We start from the raw sequence: 17,613 nt of genomic DNA, 5'->3' as shown, positions 1-17,613 counted from the left end.
AGTTGTCACTGTGATGGCTGTAGCCCAAAGGCAGAGCCCTTCCCCTGTGCTCCTGAGCCTTGTCACTCCTTGTGCCATATGTAAGCTGCTTTTATTTCATGGCTCTTGCATCCCTCTGGGCAATGGGAGTGACTGCAGTCTGACTTAGGTGAATGCCAACAAAACACCCATCTTGACATTGTCAGGGAAAGGCTCTGCCCCAGAGGGCAGTGGGCATGGAACAGGCTACAGAGGGCAGCAGGCATAGCCCCGAGTGCCGGAGCTCAGGGAGCATCGGGACATCACTCTCATACATAGGGTTTGGATTTTGGGTGGTGCTGTATGGAGCCAGGAGATGGACTAAGTGTTCCTTGCAGGTCCTTTCTAGCTGGGGATATTCTGTGATTCTAGATATGTGCCAGTGTGCTGCAAGCTGGCAAAAGACATTAGTAATTCATTCTGATGTAACGATAGCACAACAAAGGGAAGCCTTACACAACACATTTGTAAACACACAGCCACGCTTTGCTGAAGTATTGCCACATCTTAAATACAAATAGCAGAACAACTGTCTGTACAGCTTGCTGCTGTGGGAGATGACGGCAAGATCAGCCCATGTGAAGTGTGGGGAGCTCTGTGAAAACAGCAGCACAGATGGAGCCACTTGCTGTGCATGCAGCAACTTGCGTGGGCCCCGGAGCACCAGCAGAACTCGACTTGTTCTCAGCTACCATCATCTGGAAAATCATGATCAGTCTGTACGAGGGTCAGAGAGAGGCCTTTCCCAGAGAAGGGCAGGCATTTGCATTTCCAGAGGCTCCCAGTTAGTTTGCACATGGTGCTGTCAGGCTGCGATTCTCGCTTCCAACCTTATTATTAACACTGCTAATGGGGAAAGGCCTCAGAGGGCAAGGGCTGCACAGCTGCATGCCTGGTGCACTCAGAGCGGAAATTCCTGGCCACATTCCCAACATATATAGACCCATCTATTATATTAACTGATCTTATAGCATCACTGCCTCAATGTCACACCCATTCTATGAGACCTATGGATGAGAGGGGGGAGATTTTATGAAGTTTTCAGACCTGCATTTACAATTTACACACCTGAAAGCAGATGTTTTAGTCCCTCTGAGAAACCAGTCACTGCATCACCAGTGTATCTGAAAGTCTTTCCCAACAGGGTATGTAGATGAGGCCTTTGGCTGTCTGGTCTGGTGGGTAGCAGCCAGCCCACTGCTGGAGGTTGGGACTGGATGATATTTAGGGTCCCTTGCAACCCAAACCATTCCATGATTCTTTGATTGTGCGGTTCTATAAATAGCTCTCCCAGCTTCTGATTTGAAAGAAAATTTCTGTAAGTTGTGTGATTGAAATTCAGTGCTTCCATGCTGCTTGGTTTGTGTTGGATTGACTGTCTGTCAAGGACAACCTCAGCAAGGAACTTTGACCTTCAGACTGGAGAAGGGAGTTTTCCAAGGACACACAAAGGTCTGAAGAGGGTTCCAGGGCATCCTGAGAATATCACAGACCTCTCATTTTCAGTCGTTGCCTAAAAAATAATCTTGATAACAGTGCAGAGTTCTATCTTTTCAACTTGGATTTAGCGATGATTATGGCTCAATGACTACACCCAGCACTGGAATTTGAGCATGATGCAAAACTGTGCAGTTCTCACATGCTGTTCAAATGCCAGTACAGCTCAGTGGGCTTCAAGCAGAAGAAGCCCTGAACTGAAAGATAAGAATATGACAAATAACTGTGACTGCTGTGCTGTTAGCACCACTGGTCCAAGCCCAAACGTAACCTCACAGTAGAGCACTTGGGTCCTAGAGGAGAACATCATCCCTGGCTTTTCTATTGAGCATTTCTCCTATCCCAGTGCCTGCCCAGCACACACAGCTTTGGAAAAGAAATGCACAGTGTAGGCTCTGGCTCTTCCTTTATTTATAGATGTGTTTTATATATTATTATATTTTCCTCCTTCTCTTTATCTCCCCAAAAGATGAAGAGAAAAGCTGAAGGGAAAGCTTTGCTTTCTCTCCTTTCCTGTCATAAAAGCAAATAACACTCCTTCACTGTGAAAACTGAACAGCAGCCTGGAAATGGGATCCCATTGGAGCTTGTCTGCAAGGCTTCAACTTTCATGTCTGAATGCTTTGCTCAGGACCCAGCAAAGGACAAAGCAGGAGACAAATGTTAAGAACTATTACATTGCCCTTTCGGAGGGGAACACGACAGTCCACACCATCCTTCCCCTTCATACCCTTTTGAGGCTAAAAAATGGTGTTTGTATAGCACTTAGCCCCATGAGATAGAAGCCTTTAGGTACAAATATAACTCATTTAAATGGTAATGTGCAATTAAATGAGTGGCACCCTTCAAAATCAGGGGCATCTGTAGGTATAACGGTGCTGGGTGTTGACAAATGGAGCATCATTGTGACAGGCTCAGGGTGAACCTATATTTAAAATCAGGTTTTCAGTCACGGGCCAAACCCATTGCACTGCGCCCTGAAGCACCACATGCACCTCCCAGAGAGCAGCATTAGGGCTCTGCAGGTTTTTCCTACACAAGGTCAGATTAATTAAAACATGCTTTAAATACAGTCGCATGAGCTGTGTCAAGTGCTCTGCAGCCCTGATTATGTCCCTGGTACTCTGAAGGGCAGCACGGAAAGCAATCTGGTAACCTGAGGCAGCAAGCCTGATAAGGAGACTGAGATTACCTTGTCACTACCCTGAGGGCTTTGCCTCTGCCCATGCAATGCACTGGCTGTGCTGCCAGGTGTTAGTTAATGACCTGGTACTTCCCTGTTGAAGTCAGCAGCAAAGCTTCATTTAGTTTCAGTAACAGGCAGGCTCATGCTTCCAAAAGTCAGGACACGCTTCTTCAGCCATCCCAGGGTGACCAGGAGCACCACATGAGCTGCTGCATTCCTTTGCCACACCTGAAAGGAAGCTCTGATGGAAATGTTTACATCAAAGGAAAAAAAAAAAGAAGCAACAAAATCTGCAGAATTGGGCTGGGACCATGACTCCACCACCTTCCTGGGCAGCTGTGCCAATGCGTTGCCACTCTTTCTGAGAAGATATTTTTCCTAATATCCATCCTGAACTTCATCCAGTGCAATTTGAGGCCATTCCTTCTTGGTTCTACTATGTTACTGAATGTGTGCTGATGCACTGGAGAGAAACAGAAACGTAGCATGGATTTGCTGCATGAACATCACTTTATAATCCAACCTCTGGTGAGAGCCAAAGGATTGTTGCCCTTTCCTCCCACTCAGGAGCCATGGGGAAATGGCCAGGAATAACCTTTCTCAAGCTGAAGTCAATAGTCAGAAGCAAAAGGCATAAAAGTGGCAAAACCAAGCTACTGAAGTTGTCTATCACCTTCTATCACATCTAATCACTGTGTGAATTGCTCTGAAGAACTCCTATCCTTCTGCCACCACACTCCTGCAGCCCCCTCAGCTTTTGGGAAGAGTCTTAGGAAGGGAAACAGCAAATGAAATAACGATCTCCTAAGTATGCTGCTGTAAGACTACTGTGGTGCTAAATACACCCAATCCTCAGGCAGTTCCCCTGCAGCTCTGGTAATAAATCTCTCTGAACACCTACACTGTCAAGAGTTATGTCTTACTCTCTGCATTTCACAAATAGATTTCTGCAAGTCAAACTCTGCATGAAGGCATGAGATGCACAGGAGCAGCCTGGAAGGCAATTTTTGCTTTCTAATTTGCACTTGTGATACCATTGCACATCAACAGAATTATTCTTTCCATTCTCCCAAATACCACTGATAAGTAAAAAACACTTTAAGCAGGACCTACATAGCTCCACTGAACTACTGCTAAGGCAATTAACACTGTCTGAAGCCCTGGAGCAAAAAATCCAAGTCAGTGGGACATAAGCCAAAACTGGAGTGTTTTGCTGGATACAAACCAGATTTACTTGTTTGCTTAAGCAGGTGCCTAAGTGCTCTAGTGAACCAGGGCGCAAATACACCACCATTTTTTATTTGTGTCCATTTTTGCCAGCCTGGACAGCTGATACAGAGGTCATCTTAAAGCCAACATTTTTGCCTTAAACCCTGCTCACAGCCTCAATATAGAACAGCTGCCGGTGGAGTTATGTTCCACACGTAACTTTAAAAATAAAATGCAAGTGACTGGAAAACATGGGTTTATAACCAGGAACAAAATACATGAACATCTTGAAATAGAAATAAATGAAACACTTACTGCATGCTGAGAAAAGAACAAATAATCTCATATTTCTGTTGCATTGTCTACTACTACTGATGGTTCAATACTGCAATTAGGGTGTCCTAGAAAAGCCTTAGCTTAGACAGAAACACTATTTGGAAAAAAAAAGATTTAATATATCCAATGAACAAGGTTTTGCTTACACAGAGTTTGATCTGTCTGTAGGGAATCTGTTTGCAATAATTGCATTTACAAAGATGTAAACGGCCCCTGAGATGTACACTTCTTGGTCAACAACAGCAGAGCTTACAGAAGTGACCACGACCTCATCCATCTTGCTTGTAAACTCTCACAAGCAAGTTGAAATCCCACTTCTTAGAAGTAGTTTTAATTTACTGGTCCACATCCATGGGAAAATACAAAAGTAAGCTTGGAGACCATCTCCAGAATCCAAGGTTCTCCTCAGCTTCCTGAGACCCCAGTAGCCAGACAAGAGCCTGGCTTTCTCACTTCATTTCTGAGGTTTTATTGAGTTACCATTACACTGATTTAAAAATACAGCAGCTATCACTACATTTTGGTGGGCTGGGAGCAATCCTGTTGCCTGGAAATAATCATAACGTGAGCTGCTTGGTAGATTGGGCCATGAGGGGACCAGGAAGGGTTCCCCGTGGAAGAAGGAGCACAGGAATTTCATGGGAAGATCCACAACCAAAAGAGAAAGCACTGTTCTGTGGCTGAGGCTTGCCAAAAGTTTCTCCAGCACCACTGGGATTCTGTGGTTTTATTTGATACTGTGACAAATTCAACAAGCACATTCCTTTAAGAGTGCAGTTTAATGGCTCTCTTAGATCATTAAATCTCAAAAGAAAATTGATGAAATAAAGCGCCCAACTTCTTTTTGCAACTCTTCTTTGAAACCTTTTGCAATTAGGCCACTTACAATTTATTATAAACTGAACATTTGTTAGCGTGAATCTTAACTGGTCAGGATTGCAAAAGTAGCCAAAAAGAAAGGAATATTACGGGATGCAAGGACTTGAGGACAGGGTCCTGGGCAACCTGATCTGAATGTGTGTGTTTGGTGGCCCTGCTAGGCAGGGGGGTTGGAACTACATGATCCTTGAGGTCCCTTCCAACCCGGGTGATTCTGTGATTCTGTGTGTGTGTGTGTGAGATACAAAACATACCTCACTATCCACAAACACCAGTAAGGAACACTATTTGCATAAGTAAATGTCTGCTATTTCACCCATCAGTGCCTCACCTTATTTTACATCTCACTTTTGTTTCATGCCACCAAGCCAGAGGCTAAATGCGTCTAATACATATGCAATTTCCACGTTGACATGGAACTAAGCAGCCCTGAAACATCTCTTTTGCTATTTTGAGGAAAACATAAGCATAGTTAGAAATTAAGGAAAAAAAAAGTGTAAACAGTTGCAAGACTGACAGTTAACACTGCATGGCAGAATATTAAAACAAATAATGTTTATATAATTTGGGGTAGATGATGAGTGGCTTGGTTTTCATCTCAGAGTATTACAATATTGCTGGAGTTGGGGAGAAGCAACAGAGAACTCCCAGAGAATGAAGTGGCTGGCAAATAAAAGAACTCCTGTAGCCATTCATTAGTGACTTACAGGCCACTCTGAAAAGATGTGAGCCCAGCTGCACAGCTGTGCCCACTGCTCAGAGGTGATCACTGGTCAACTCTTGCTGCAGCAGCACCATTAAGATGCAAATCTCCACACAACAGTGAAATGGAAGCACTAACAAATCTAGCTTTGCATTCCAGAGTTCTAACGGAGGCATTCTCCTTCAGCCCTATATTTTGGAGGCCTTCCACTTTGCTAAGAAATACTCATTCCTCAGCGCTCCTCTACCTTCTTCATTTTGCTTTGGAAAAGCCACAGTGCAGTGATCCACATCTTGATTTCAATGCTGTGTTTGGAAGAACTGTGTAATTCTGCACACATGCACAAAAAAAGTACAGCTAAATAAATATATCTGATAGTCAAGGATATCAGCAAGGGGATCTTCCAGAAATTCTAGATGTCACATTCCCCTGCATACAACCCAAAGCGGTGCCAAATTCCAGTATGCAAACACGGTACAGCTTTTTCCAGGAATAAACCATAAGGGACTTTGATAAGGGAAGAGCATCCTTTGCAATTTATCAAAAATCATAAAGGTATTTTAGCATCAGACTCACGCTCTCACTGTCCACATCCTCCAGCTATTTAAGGAGGAGAAAAGCATTATCACCCCAATGAACAGACCCCTTCTGAGAGCCAGAGAGTGTGGTGCTTGGATGCTGTGCTGTAAGGGCTTTGAAAAGAAAGAGGGAGGGAGGGACAGATGGGAAAATTCTACACATTACAGGTTGTTTGGACAAATAGCTTGAAAATACTCGAGATGGTGTCATTAGAAACATTAGCTTTACATTAAATCTGCCTGGAGCTACTACTACAGCTGGCATCAGTGGAAGATAAGGACCAGGCACAGCTACTGTCCAACAAGAGAGCAAATGCAGCAGTGTCAGAAATAGGTGTAGTGATTTGCCATGATGGTCCAACGGGGCACAGGGCTCAATTCCAGTTCCTGAAGCTTTCATGTGTTTGCAGACCCACTCATAATTGCTTTGTCTCATCATGAGAAACAAGTTATCTGAGCCACAGGCCTTTGTTCTGTAAACTGTGAAGTACTAACAGTATTATCATTGCTCTTTATTTTACCCTTTGGCGTTTTGCCTCTTTTCTGATTGGTTTATGATGACTAATGTCAAGACTCTCTTGTAAGTTCTCTCGTGGGAGAGGAAATAATATAACATGACATTTAGTGCTGCGTACCACAGGCCATCCTCTCTCTTCCTAACATCAATATCACGTACATAGCAAGGAGAAATCATAACAATAGATGTATCTTTTATTCACAGATAAAAACCGAAGCAAGCTGTTATAATACATATTTGTACAAAGGATTTGAAAAAACCATAAAAAGGAAGATGATCAGAAAATATGATTCATTATGAAATGTGGTATTACATACACTATTAAACCTTTTCAAAAGTATTTGTTTGGCAACAATTTTTCAATAGTTTCCACACCTATGTGGCCTCCTTCAAAAAAGCACAAATCTCATGCAGCATGTATAAACTTGATCCTGAGGGTTTGCCTTCCTTAGAAAAACTGTAAAAAGATATACTATCTGTCTTAAAAGTTCAAAATGCAAATGCTATATTTATAGTCAAAACTATATAAAAATATGGACCTAACTTAACATTTACAAAAAAGTTTTTGCTTTTTTTTTTTTGTTTGTTTTAGGGTTTTGGTAATAAACATAATTCTCAATTCCTGCAGCCACAGAGGAAAAAAGAAAACCAAAAACAAACCACAGTGCCCTTTGTAGACTTCCTCACATTAAAAAAGACCAGGTCTGTGAGAAGTGAGGTTAACCAAGGAAGTAGTAAGCAGTTAATATATATCTATATATGAATATATAAAATGGAAAACAAACATTTATTTTGATCTGAAAAAGTAATAATACAAAACCTGAAGGTAAAACAATCATCTCAAAATGCCATAATATACCTTTTCAATAGATAAATGTTCATAAAAATATCTTGAACCCTAACCAAGAAAACAATTATAATACAGTTTTAATTCTGCTACATAAAACAGCTTTTCTATGAAACAAGAAGGCAAGTTCAGGTATGAAAACATAATTTACTTATTGCTTTTGCTACAATGTTGTTTGTTTTTACACATAGTCATAAATACACTATACAGTATAAAATACTTCGTAGGAATACATTTTGCAGTCTGCTTAGGTTTGCTGGCTTTAATTCTAGCACCAAATACAAAAATGAAAATCAAATGAACTTTAAAGGCACTTCCATTGTATGCTTGTTTGATTTTTTTTTTTTTTTAAATGTCTTGGTTTGTACTAAATTTCTTCACTTCCCTCTGGTAGAAGCAATACTTGTTCCTACTTTCCTCTTTGTACAGTTCAGGTCACGTTGAGGCACCAAATGATTTATGAACATTCCCATCCCTCAGCCGTTTCTTTCTCCTACAACATTCATTGCTGCTTTTTAGCCTTCGCTTTTTCTCCTCCACTTCCCAACTGCTTAATCTCTTTACTTCTTCATGTCGGACAATCCAGCTTCACTTCCTTCCGTCCCTTGAAAAACCTCTCTTCAAACCTCCACTTCCCTTACTCCATCTTGTGCATCTGTTATTCCAATATCAAAACACGTCACTATCATGATATGTGACTTGCACAGATTAACACACTGCTCTAGTTCCTCTGTCACTTGTTCCAGTGCCTCCAGGTACTCCTGTGACTCCTTATCGAGATCAGGATCCACTTCAACTATCAAACAAACAAACAAAAAAAAGCATGTTAAGATAAGAAGCTCACAAATAAAACATTATTCTATCATGAGGTTAAAAAAAAAAAAAAAAGGACCATTTAACTTCTCTTCAACTAAGAAATAATTCCATTTTTCCACAGTTAACCTTGAAACTCAATCACTGAGTCTGCGAACAAATCTCATGCCTCAGTTTCCCATCTGTAACATGGATTTGAAAATACATTTCCTTCTTTGGAAAGAAGGACAATAAAAGATTATAAAAATATTTAATATTAAGAATCACAGCAAGTCTCTGTTGTTAGTTTCTTCCATTTCTGGTACTACTCATCACTGAACAAAATCCTGTATCACAGAAATGCTAATGGTGTCACAGAGCGCTTGGGTCTCCTTTCAGCAAAGTATCTCAGCAAGTGCTTAACTTTGTCAGAGGGACTGCTCACATGCTGAGAATTTGCTACATGTCTGTCACACTACTATTTTGCAAAAACACTTACAGTCTTCCTTCCATTTATTCGGGTCCATCATCAACCTGCATTTTGTCTCTTCCAATTCTTCCTTCAAAAACTCATGCTTTGCCTTTACTTCTCTGATCCGCTGCTGGCGCCTCTCTAGTATCTTCAGCTTGGTATGGAAATACATCAGACCCTTTAAAGACAAAGAAAAAAACATTTCATTAATTTGCCTGTTATGAGTTGACCTCTGACATTCAGACGCAAATTGCTCCCGGTTCACTACCTATTAAAGTTGGCAGATGAGTTTTTTGTTTGGTAGCTTTTTTTGTTTTGTTTTTACTATTATTATTGTTACTATTTGAAGTTCACATTAATGGATTCCAGTCTAGAGGAACAGCATGCTACGTCACTCAAGCATTTGAGTTTGCAGTGAGCATTGCACTTCTCAGTATGAGCAAACACCTCCAATACATTCTGAAATTACCACTGTTTTTAGAGGACTTCTTTTTCCAGTAGTGAAAAAAAAAAAAAAAAAAAAAAAAAAAAAAAAAAAAAAAAAAAAAAATCAAAACAGCCTAATAATAATGAAGGAGTTATACTTAATCCTATCAAACATGAATTCTTATTTTCTTAAAAGTATTCCTACCTTCTCAACATCCTGGAAAGGCTATTATGAAAGAAATGGGAAAAAGGCATCAGAAGAATATAGAATTTTGGTCTCTAGAATAGAATTAGGTGAAGTGTTTTCCAATTACAAGTAAATTAAACTCAGTGTATCCCTGATTTAATAGAACCCTGTCATTTACATAAAAAGGTAATGACCCTACAGTTGAGAGAAGCTGTAAGGTTTCATCAGCTAGGCTAAGATTATGAAGTTTTCTCATAATGTATTCATTGGTAACTTTCATTTTCATCATCAGTCACGTTAAACACAATTAATTTTAGATAGTAATCACTTTCGTTTTCTGTGTTAAGGGTACCTCAACATATGAATTGTAAAATTAATAATTATAGTGCATTAATTGCAATCTATTTCTCAAACACTGTTCCAGCATTCAAACAAGGATTCTGCCTGTGTACTGTAATTTATGTTGTCTACAGTTGTTATAAAATATGTGCTGACCTCGGTTTCCTCTTGTCTGTGTCGATGTAATCGTTCCACATCATCAATCTCATAAACTTTAATTTCAAATGGCTCCTTTAAAGTGCCTGGCAAAGGTGGTAGATCAACCCATTGGCCAGTGACACTGGGTTTTCTTCCTAGGGAGGCAGCATCTGGCAATGGAGCAGGAATCAGTCTACGACGCTGGAGACCTATAATAACAAAGACAAGTGACCCTCAGATTCCAAGGAGACTAACAGACTGCGGAACATTATTGCAGCAAACTGAAGATCTAGGTTATCTGGAAACTTACGAAGAAATGCTTTTCTCGATCTTTTCCTTTTAGTAATTCCCCTCAGGCTGCTGACTGAGTTACTGCCTTGACAAAATATGTTCCTGTTGGTTTGTCAATGGGAGTAACAGCAGTTCCATTGCCAAAGCAGATGTCTGAGCACTGGTTGTTTATTCTCTCCTTGGAAAAACGTTTTTCCTGGATTAACTTCTCTTTGGTGGATTTTAATGGTATTCATTATCTTGCAATGGAAATGAGATAGAGAGTAATTTCCCACCAATACTGATAATGGCTGACAAGTATCTCCTCCTCCAGTTAAAGCCAAGCAAAGCTAACATCCCTTCAATTCTATTACTTCTTTGCCAGGAGCACACTGTCCCCTCCACACAGCCACACTACCAGTGCTTAAAGGAGGTAAATGTCAGCGTTTTCAGTGACACTGTAGGATTAAAAGATGTTTGGCACTTCAGAAGGCAGCAATCAATCAAGTTGCAGCTTGTCACTGCTATGCCTATCACTGCTCATTTACACACCGGTCAGAGTATGACAAACCTCATGAATTCCTCAACAGCAGGGATTTGCTTTTTCCACAAATAAAGAGCAAACCACCACACTAACACAATTCCCAGGAGAAGAAGTTTCCTAGAGGAGAAACCAACTGGTGTACTTGAAAAATGCTAGTACTTTTGTATACAAAAGCTGACACTTTGGTGTCCAGCAGTTTTCACAGTCACAAGTCTCTCTCTTCGTTCTCTCAAAGGCAGAACTTTATATATGACATGAGTGAACACCTACATAGGGCTGGTTAAAACAAGGCTGCAGTGCAGTCCCTGGGTAAATAGAAGGGCTGAAGGCCACCAGAAATAAGCTCAAACATCGCGTTAGCAGTAAGTACAAGCAGCTTTGGTTGAATGGTGGCAATAAATAAATTCATTGCTGACAAATCTCCCTCCTTTTATTGAAAACCTACTCTCAGAGTTGAGTTTCATTACTTTCAGTCTTCTTGCTAAAGGGAGCGTATCAAACAGACAAGGCAGTGCTGTTCAGAGGAAAGTGCACCCAAGGTAATCTACTAGGCTCAAGACCTCTACAGGAAAAATTCAAGTTAAGGCTGTCAGGTGAGCCCTGTCACAAAACTCCAGATGAAATGGAGACAAAACCCCAGCAGACACCTTGTGAGACCAATACACCTGCACAGATACCTGATGAGTTTACATGCTCTTAAGAAAAGCATCCCTTACTCTTAATTGCATCCTTGCTAATTTCTATTATAAATATAAGGGAATGAATAAATTCCCATAGAATAAATATTCTAAGGGAATATTTCTGGAAAGGGTAAGACTTGATTCTACTTCTCCAACACTACTTATTATTCTCACATTCTCAGTTTATTTAGTCTGAATCAATGCTATTTGCCCGCTGAAACCACCTACAGTAACTCTGATCTTCTAAGTACATTGGTGAGAGCTGGATCCCCCTCTGAAGAGGACACTGAATAGAAGTAGTAAAATACAAGAAGAGAAACTTCATATCCTTCCACTGAACCAGCCAACATCAACATCATTTCTCTATGGATAAAGTTAAAGGATGAGGGTACAAAGTTTCCAGTGATACCTAAGGGAGAAGGTTTGTCTACAGGAATAGGTTTCTCTTCCACAGGTTCTGTAAATGCAGAGACCTGTCGCTTGACTAAGACATAGTTGGGAGCAATGTAAACATCAAGAATCTCTAACACTTTGCAAATATCGCAATATATTTTATGGCAATAATGGGAGTGCAAACATTTTATCTAAGAAATATTTCATGAAGTTCCCAGGAAACCTCATATCATGGACAAAATACATTATGGTCTCTAAGTCTAAAGTATTCCAAAAATAATTTACTGATATAGAGCAATTTCAAATGGAAAAATAACTAGTTCGTCATTTTTAAAGACGGCAAAAACAAATAGAAATCCATCATTGGGTAATGCTTTCTCAATATGTGCACAACTTATACAGCTGCTAATATTGATTTGCAGGAAAAGGTTTAAGAGGTTTGTATGCTATGGAAAGAGAACTGCAGCAAATGCTGCACTAAGTTTCCAAACTGATTTAAACCCCACTGAATCAACTTAGTTTCTTTGACGATAGATCCACATCACTTTAATTCATTTGATTTTACTGTCAGAATTGTGCATCATAACTGTCTCTACAGATTGCAAAAATTACCCCTTGCCAACCAAAAACTCAAGATTCAGTGCACCACTGATATCCATTCCTGCTCTACTGCAGTACACTTAGATTACTGAATAAGAATTTGGTCTTTAGCTGACACTGACTGTCAATGATTCTTTATGATACATGTCTTCAAGCTAGATAGATAAAAATGACTACTGTACCAGCAGTCACACCAGCCTGATTTTGAAGCTGGCTACAACCAGGGACACTTAGATGAGCACCACTTGCAAGAGCAACAAGGAAAGGCACTGGAGAGCAGAAAAGGGAAGCTGGCATTCATATGCCACCTCTGCATGGTACAGTCAAGTGCGTCTGCCTTGGCATAGCATGCAAGTGAGAGCAACTTCTGAGCAACTTCCACAATGGCTTGCTGTTCTTTTTACACAAGTACCTTCCAAACATTTTTCATGAAACCTTCGCTACAGTGCAACGCAGTAATTTTGCAGTTAGCTGGCAGTAGTAATGCACTCTCCCGCTCTGCCTGCAGGCCCTACTTTTAGATAATCTAATACAATTTTCATTAATACACAAATGCTGTTCTCCACTCCAGACCTATTCCCTTGTTCCCAAACAGAAGCCTCAGCCTACTCCACAGAAATTTCCCATCAGCAGACCATCTCCTCTCCTCACCGCCCCCCCTCTTGCCCTTCTTCCCCAGCCTGCACAAAAACACTCTCCATCCTCATGAAAATACTTTCAATATTTTCACTCTTCCCAATCCATCTGTAACACCCTCTTCATCTGGGCTGCGCTCGCTGCTGACCCTGCTGAGGAAGGAAGGTCCCCGTCTGCTGGCAGCCACCTGCTGCCTCCACCCTCACAAGGAGGCTGCCAGAGCCCCAGGGCACTCAGCACCTTCTCCTGCCCTCTCTGCCGCAGCACCTGTGTCACACCTGCAGCTTTGAAGTGAAATAAATGACAAGTAGCTGCTGTCACAGCAATACACATGCACACACAAGTGCAATGCAGGCAGTCCCCACTTCAAGCTTGCCCCAGCCCACTTCTGTTGGAGGCGCTGTGAGAATTTCACACCCTCCAGGACGCAGCAGTGCGCCGGTGGCCCGGCCACCTTCCCTTTACTCCTCACCTGTAGATCGTTTCTTGGGGGACTTGAGGCTCCTCATCCGTCCTGGAGAGGACATCCCGCTTTCACTCATGGAGTCGTGTGCAGAAGAGGCACTGCCAGTGGCCTCACTGTCCCGAATCATACTCTCATAGCCGCTGCTACCACCGCTGTGGTAGAACAGGGCCGTCCTCCCCATGGCCGGTGGCAGCTCCCCACTGAGGACACTGCTGTTGTCACTACCATGCCCGCTGCTGTACCGCTGAGGCCGCCGGGGTGCTGTTATCTTGCTGTATGGAGATGGCAGCACTGGGATTGGAGACTTCTCATCACTGAGATTAATTCCACTGTCATTGCCACTATCAGAGTCGGTAGAGCCTCGGAAGTGGCCCACCTTGGCAGAGCCACCAGACACCAGCTCGTTCACGCGGCTGTTGGCCGCCCTCATGGCCTGCTTGGTCCCCATGATGGTCCCTCGGCTGGGTTTGCCACCAGTAGGCTGCATGGATCGGGGTGCAGTCTTTCCTCCAGGAGCCACACTGGAGCTCTTCCCCACCGGCTGTGCCAGGGACTTCACGGAGGAACTGAGAGACTTTGATCCGCTGGCAGAGAGGCCCCGGTTTTTATTCCCGCTGGCTTGGACCTTCTGGTTAGCTGTGGGTTTTGCCTGGCTGCTTTTAACAGGTGCTGGGTTGTTGAAGGTCAATGGTAAAGCTCCACCAGAGGCAACAGGGGGAACGCCCAGCCTAGGGACAGAGCGTCCTGCCCGGACATTACCAGTGCTCCCATTTTCCCTCACCAAGTTTGCTTTGGATCCAACTGAAGTCAGGCTGTCACACCTCTCCAGAGACATGTGGCTCCCATAGCGGTGCACAGCTTCATTCTTTGATGCCTTTGCCTTCAAGCTTGATGTCATCTTAGGCAAAGAGTGATCACCTTTCAGGTTCATTCTACTGCTGGCACATTCACTGAAGTAAGACCCAGCTTTCAAACGCAAATCCAGTTCATCTTCAGCCTTTGGTGTGGAAGCCCTGGCAAACTCTAGGCTGGAGGCTTTTCCCCCACCATTTCCCAGACCAACAGGTTTCTGTTCCAGGCTTGATTTGCGCACAGGAGGTGTTGGAGGCATTGGCCCGCCTGGCCTGGGCAACATGCTTGACTTCTGCGGCACGCTCTTCTTTCCCAGTGAAGATTTCAAGCTGCCAGTGGCCATAGGAGCATCTGAATTCCCTCTGGTGATGGCCTCTGACAAAGTACTGTTATTAGCATGCGATACTGGCATCACTCCCAATGTGGTAGCCCCTCTCTTCAGCTGTGGCATCTTCATCACAGCTTCTGACTTCTTCACAGCTCCACTGGAGGATTTGCAGGCCATTTCGCAACCATCCACAACCCTCTGCGAACAGGCAAGCATAGTTTGTGACTTCGTTGGCCCAGATGATGTGCCAAAATACTGGGCAGTTTTTCCTGGCTGCTTGTCAGTACCAAATGTGTGTGATCTTGGAGACAACAATGCATCTGTGGGTTTTGTTTCCAGCTGATTATCTGTACGCAGCAGCCAGGGATCTTCAAATACACCACGTGGATTCTGCAGGTCTTTATAGCTGATGACAGTATTATTGTGGATTGGAGACGAGGTAGTTTTTGTTTTCCTAGGAAGACTAGAATGTATTGTTTCTATTACAGGCGTATCACGAGAATTACATTTTATTTTTACAGGCTGATCAGAGATACAAAAAGCACTTTTAATCTGAGATGCTTTGGTAGTTTCAGAGGTTTGAGGGCTTTTGCCAAATCCTGAGGACAGCTTGCTAGAACTCATGCTCTCACTGTCCAGTTCAGAGAAGCAAAATCCACTGTCATTCAGAGCGCTTTTCAAAGGGACAGATAAATTGTGTGAATCCAAGTTGAAGGGATCTTCAGACTTATTACAGCTGTAAGACGTCTGAGCTACAAAACTGTCACTTGACTGAGCTCCATCACTCTCAATTGTACAAATGCTGACTTCACTGAGCCATGAACTGATGGAGGAACGTCTGCTGCTGGTAAAGGGATCCTTAGCAAAGGGCACAACAATATCAATATTTACACCAGTAGAAGTTTCCTGTGAGGTATAAGCATCAAACTCGTCGTTTATGCTGCTGATAATACTAACTGGCCTTGAACCCGATGCAAGGGCTTGAAGGGAGCAGTCGCTGTTAAAGCTAATGATACTGGAAGGTCTTCCATTATCCATAATCCCACTGATGGACAGTTCTTCCACCACAGTGAAAACAAGCTCATCCTCCCCATTCAGCTCAACGGGCTGCTGTAAAGTCACCGTAGTGGTTAGTATATCTCGATCAAAACATTTACCTCTGAATGCTGATCGGAAGCTGTGTACCTCTATAGCACCTGACTGACTCTGGCCATTGCTACTAACCAGAAACGTGCTTCCTACAGAGTTTTGTTCAGGTTTGTTTGCTATCTGCTTGCTCATTCCCACAGGAGGAGTCCGAACTGCATTGCTATTGTCCAGCTCCAAACTCTGAGCTTTGGAACTTGGCACCTGTTCTTTCTGCTGTGGAGGTGGGGGTGCTGGGCTTGGCAAGGGCCTCTTCACATACAAAGACTTTTCTTTAACGACACATTCAGCTGTGACTTTATTCTGCTCTGGGTTCTTTGAAGGGCTACACCTTGACAACTGCAGGGAATCAGTGATTGTCTCTCTATCTCCCTCCAGTACTTTGCTGTCAGCTCTGCTCTGTGGCACAGAAAGCTCTGTTTTCAAGTGAGGTGTGCTCTTTTCATGACAATTACCATTTACACTCCTTGGTGCAATACTCTGGAAAGGAATATTATGCCCTTTTTTTGGAGATGCAGTTTCTTGAGAAACTGGTTTCTTAAATCCTCCAGAAGGAGAAGACAGTTTTTCCTTTATCAGTTTAGATTGTGTGTTTTCTGTACCTCCGGCCACTAGACTACAACTGGATGTAACAGAAGTCTCTCCACAAGCATATTTGATAGGTTCCTCGCTTCCATCAATGCACTCTAACCTTTCTTGCAGTTCAGCGAAAGTGTTGCATTTAAAATGGTCCTTGTCAGAACTCCTACCGCTGGCAGAATTGTCTTTACTTCTCTTCTTGTTCAGAGATGGGATTATGGGAACAAACTCTGGAGGACCTTCATTATCTGTCAATTCCCTGTCAGACAAAGCTGCACCATTAGGACCAACATAGATGACAGTATCACAGGACTGTTCACTGCTAGAGGAATAATCAGGATCACTAGATATACTCAGGACAGGAAGGTCAGGGTCAAGGGCAACAGTTCGTGGGTGGAATGGTCGAAGATGGGGTGGTCTTCGGACATGTCCTTCTTCACATGAACTCTCTCCTCCAGATGAGCTGGATGCATACTGCAAATGATCAGCAGGGGAAGAGTTATTAAAATGAATTGATATATGTGTATATATATGTGCATGTAATTGATAAAAAGAGCAGGCTTGCAATATACTCTGCACTCTGTGTGTACTATCACATCTACATCTAGTGCAAAAATATTACCGTGTGAATTAAAGTAACAAGGTCATGCAACACAAATTTTACTGGAGTCATAAATCACACCTTTTCAGGCAGTTTACATTAAATACTATACATTCTCTTTGTCCTCAACAGTTTTCTGTTCCTTTCTTATTGGTTTTTAATTAACACAAATTGAGGCTTGAGATCGTTCCACATACAAGCAAATAAAGGATTCGTGTCTGGAACAGACAGAAAGTGAATTTCAGGATTAAGGATTGGGGGTGGGATGATGGCTTGATGCCAAGTCATTTGTCAGTTCTCCTCTTGAGCTTTTATGCATTTTGTATTACTTCTTAAGGCTGAGAAATCCCATATTCCCCCACCAAGAGGCTAGAAAAGCTCATTTTCAAATGAA

At 42.4% G+C, this 17,613-nt stretch overlaps 1 protein-coding gene across 1 annotated transcript in view; it reads right to left on the bottom strand.

The window, feature by feature from the left end:
* Window positions 1-7,132: 7,132 nt before the first annotated feature.
* Window positions 7,133-17,613, bottom strand: part of KIF26A (kinesin family member 26A) — a 96,263-nt gene continuing 85,782 nt past the window's right edge. Inside the window, exons 12-15 of the mRNA XM_042813616.1 lie at window positions 13,720-17,092; window positions 10,143-10,333; window positions 9,062-9,212; window positions 7,133-8,566 (exon numbers count right to left, since the gene is read on the bottom strand). Coding sequence (XP_042669550.1) covers window positions 8,391-8,566; window positions 9,062-9,212; window positions 10,143-10,333; window positions 13,720-17,092 — 3,891 coding nt within the window. The 3' untranslated portion in view covers window positions 7,133-8,390. The remainder of the gene's footprint in view (window positions 8,567-9,061; window positions 9,213-10,142; window positions 10,334-13,719; window positions 17,093-17,613) is intronic.

Source organism: Centrocercus urophasianus, unplaced genomic scaffold (genome assembly GCF_019232065.1).
Source record: "Centrocercus urophasianus isolate 14NV4802_14NV808 unplaced genomic scaffold, USGS_Curo_1.0 seq_14, whole genome shotgun sequence".
NCBI classification, from domain to species: Eukaryota; Metazoa; Chordata; class Aves; order Galliformes; family Phasianidae; genus Centrocercus; species Centrocercus urophasianus.
Note: the sequence above shows the minus strand (reverse complement) of the source record. Positions and strands in the feature narration are given on the sequence as shown.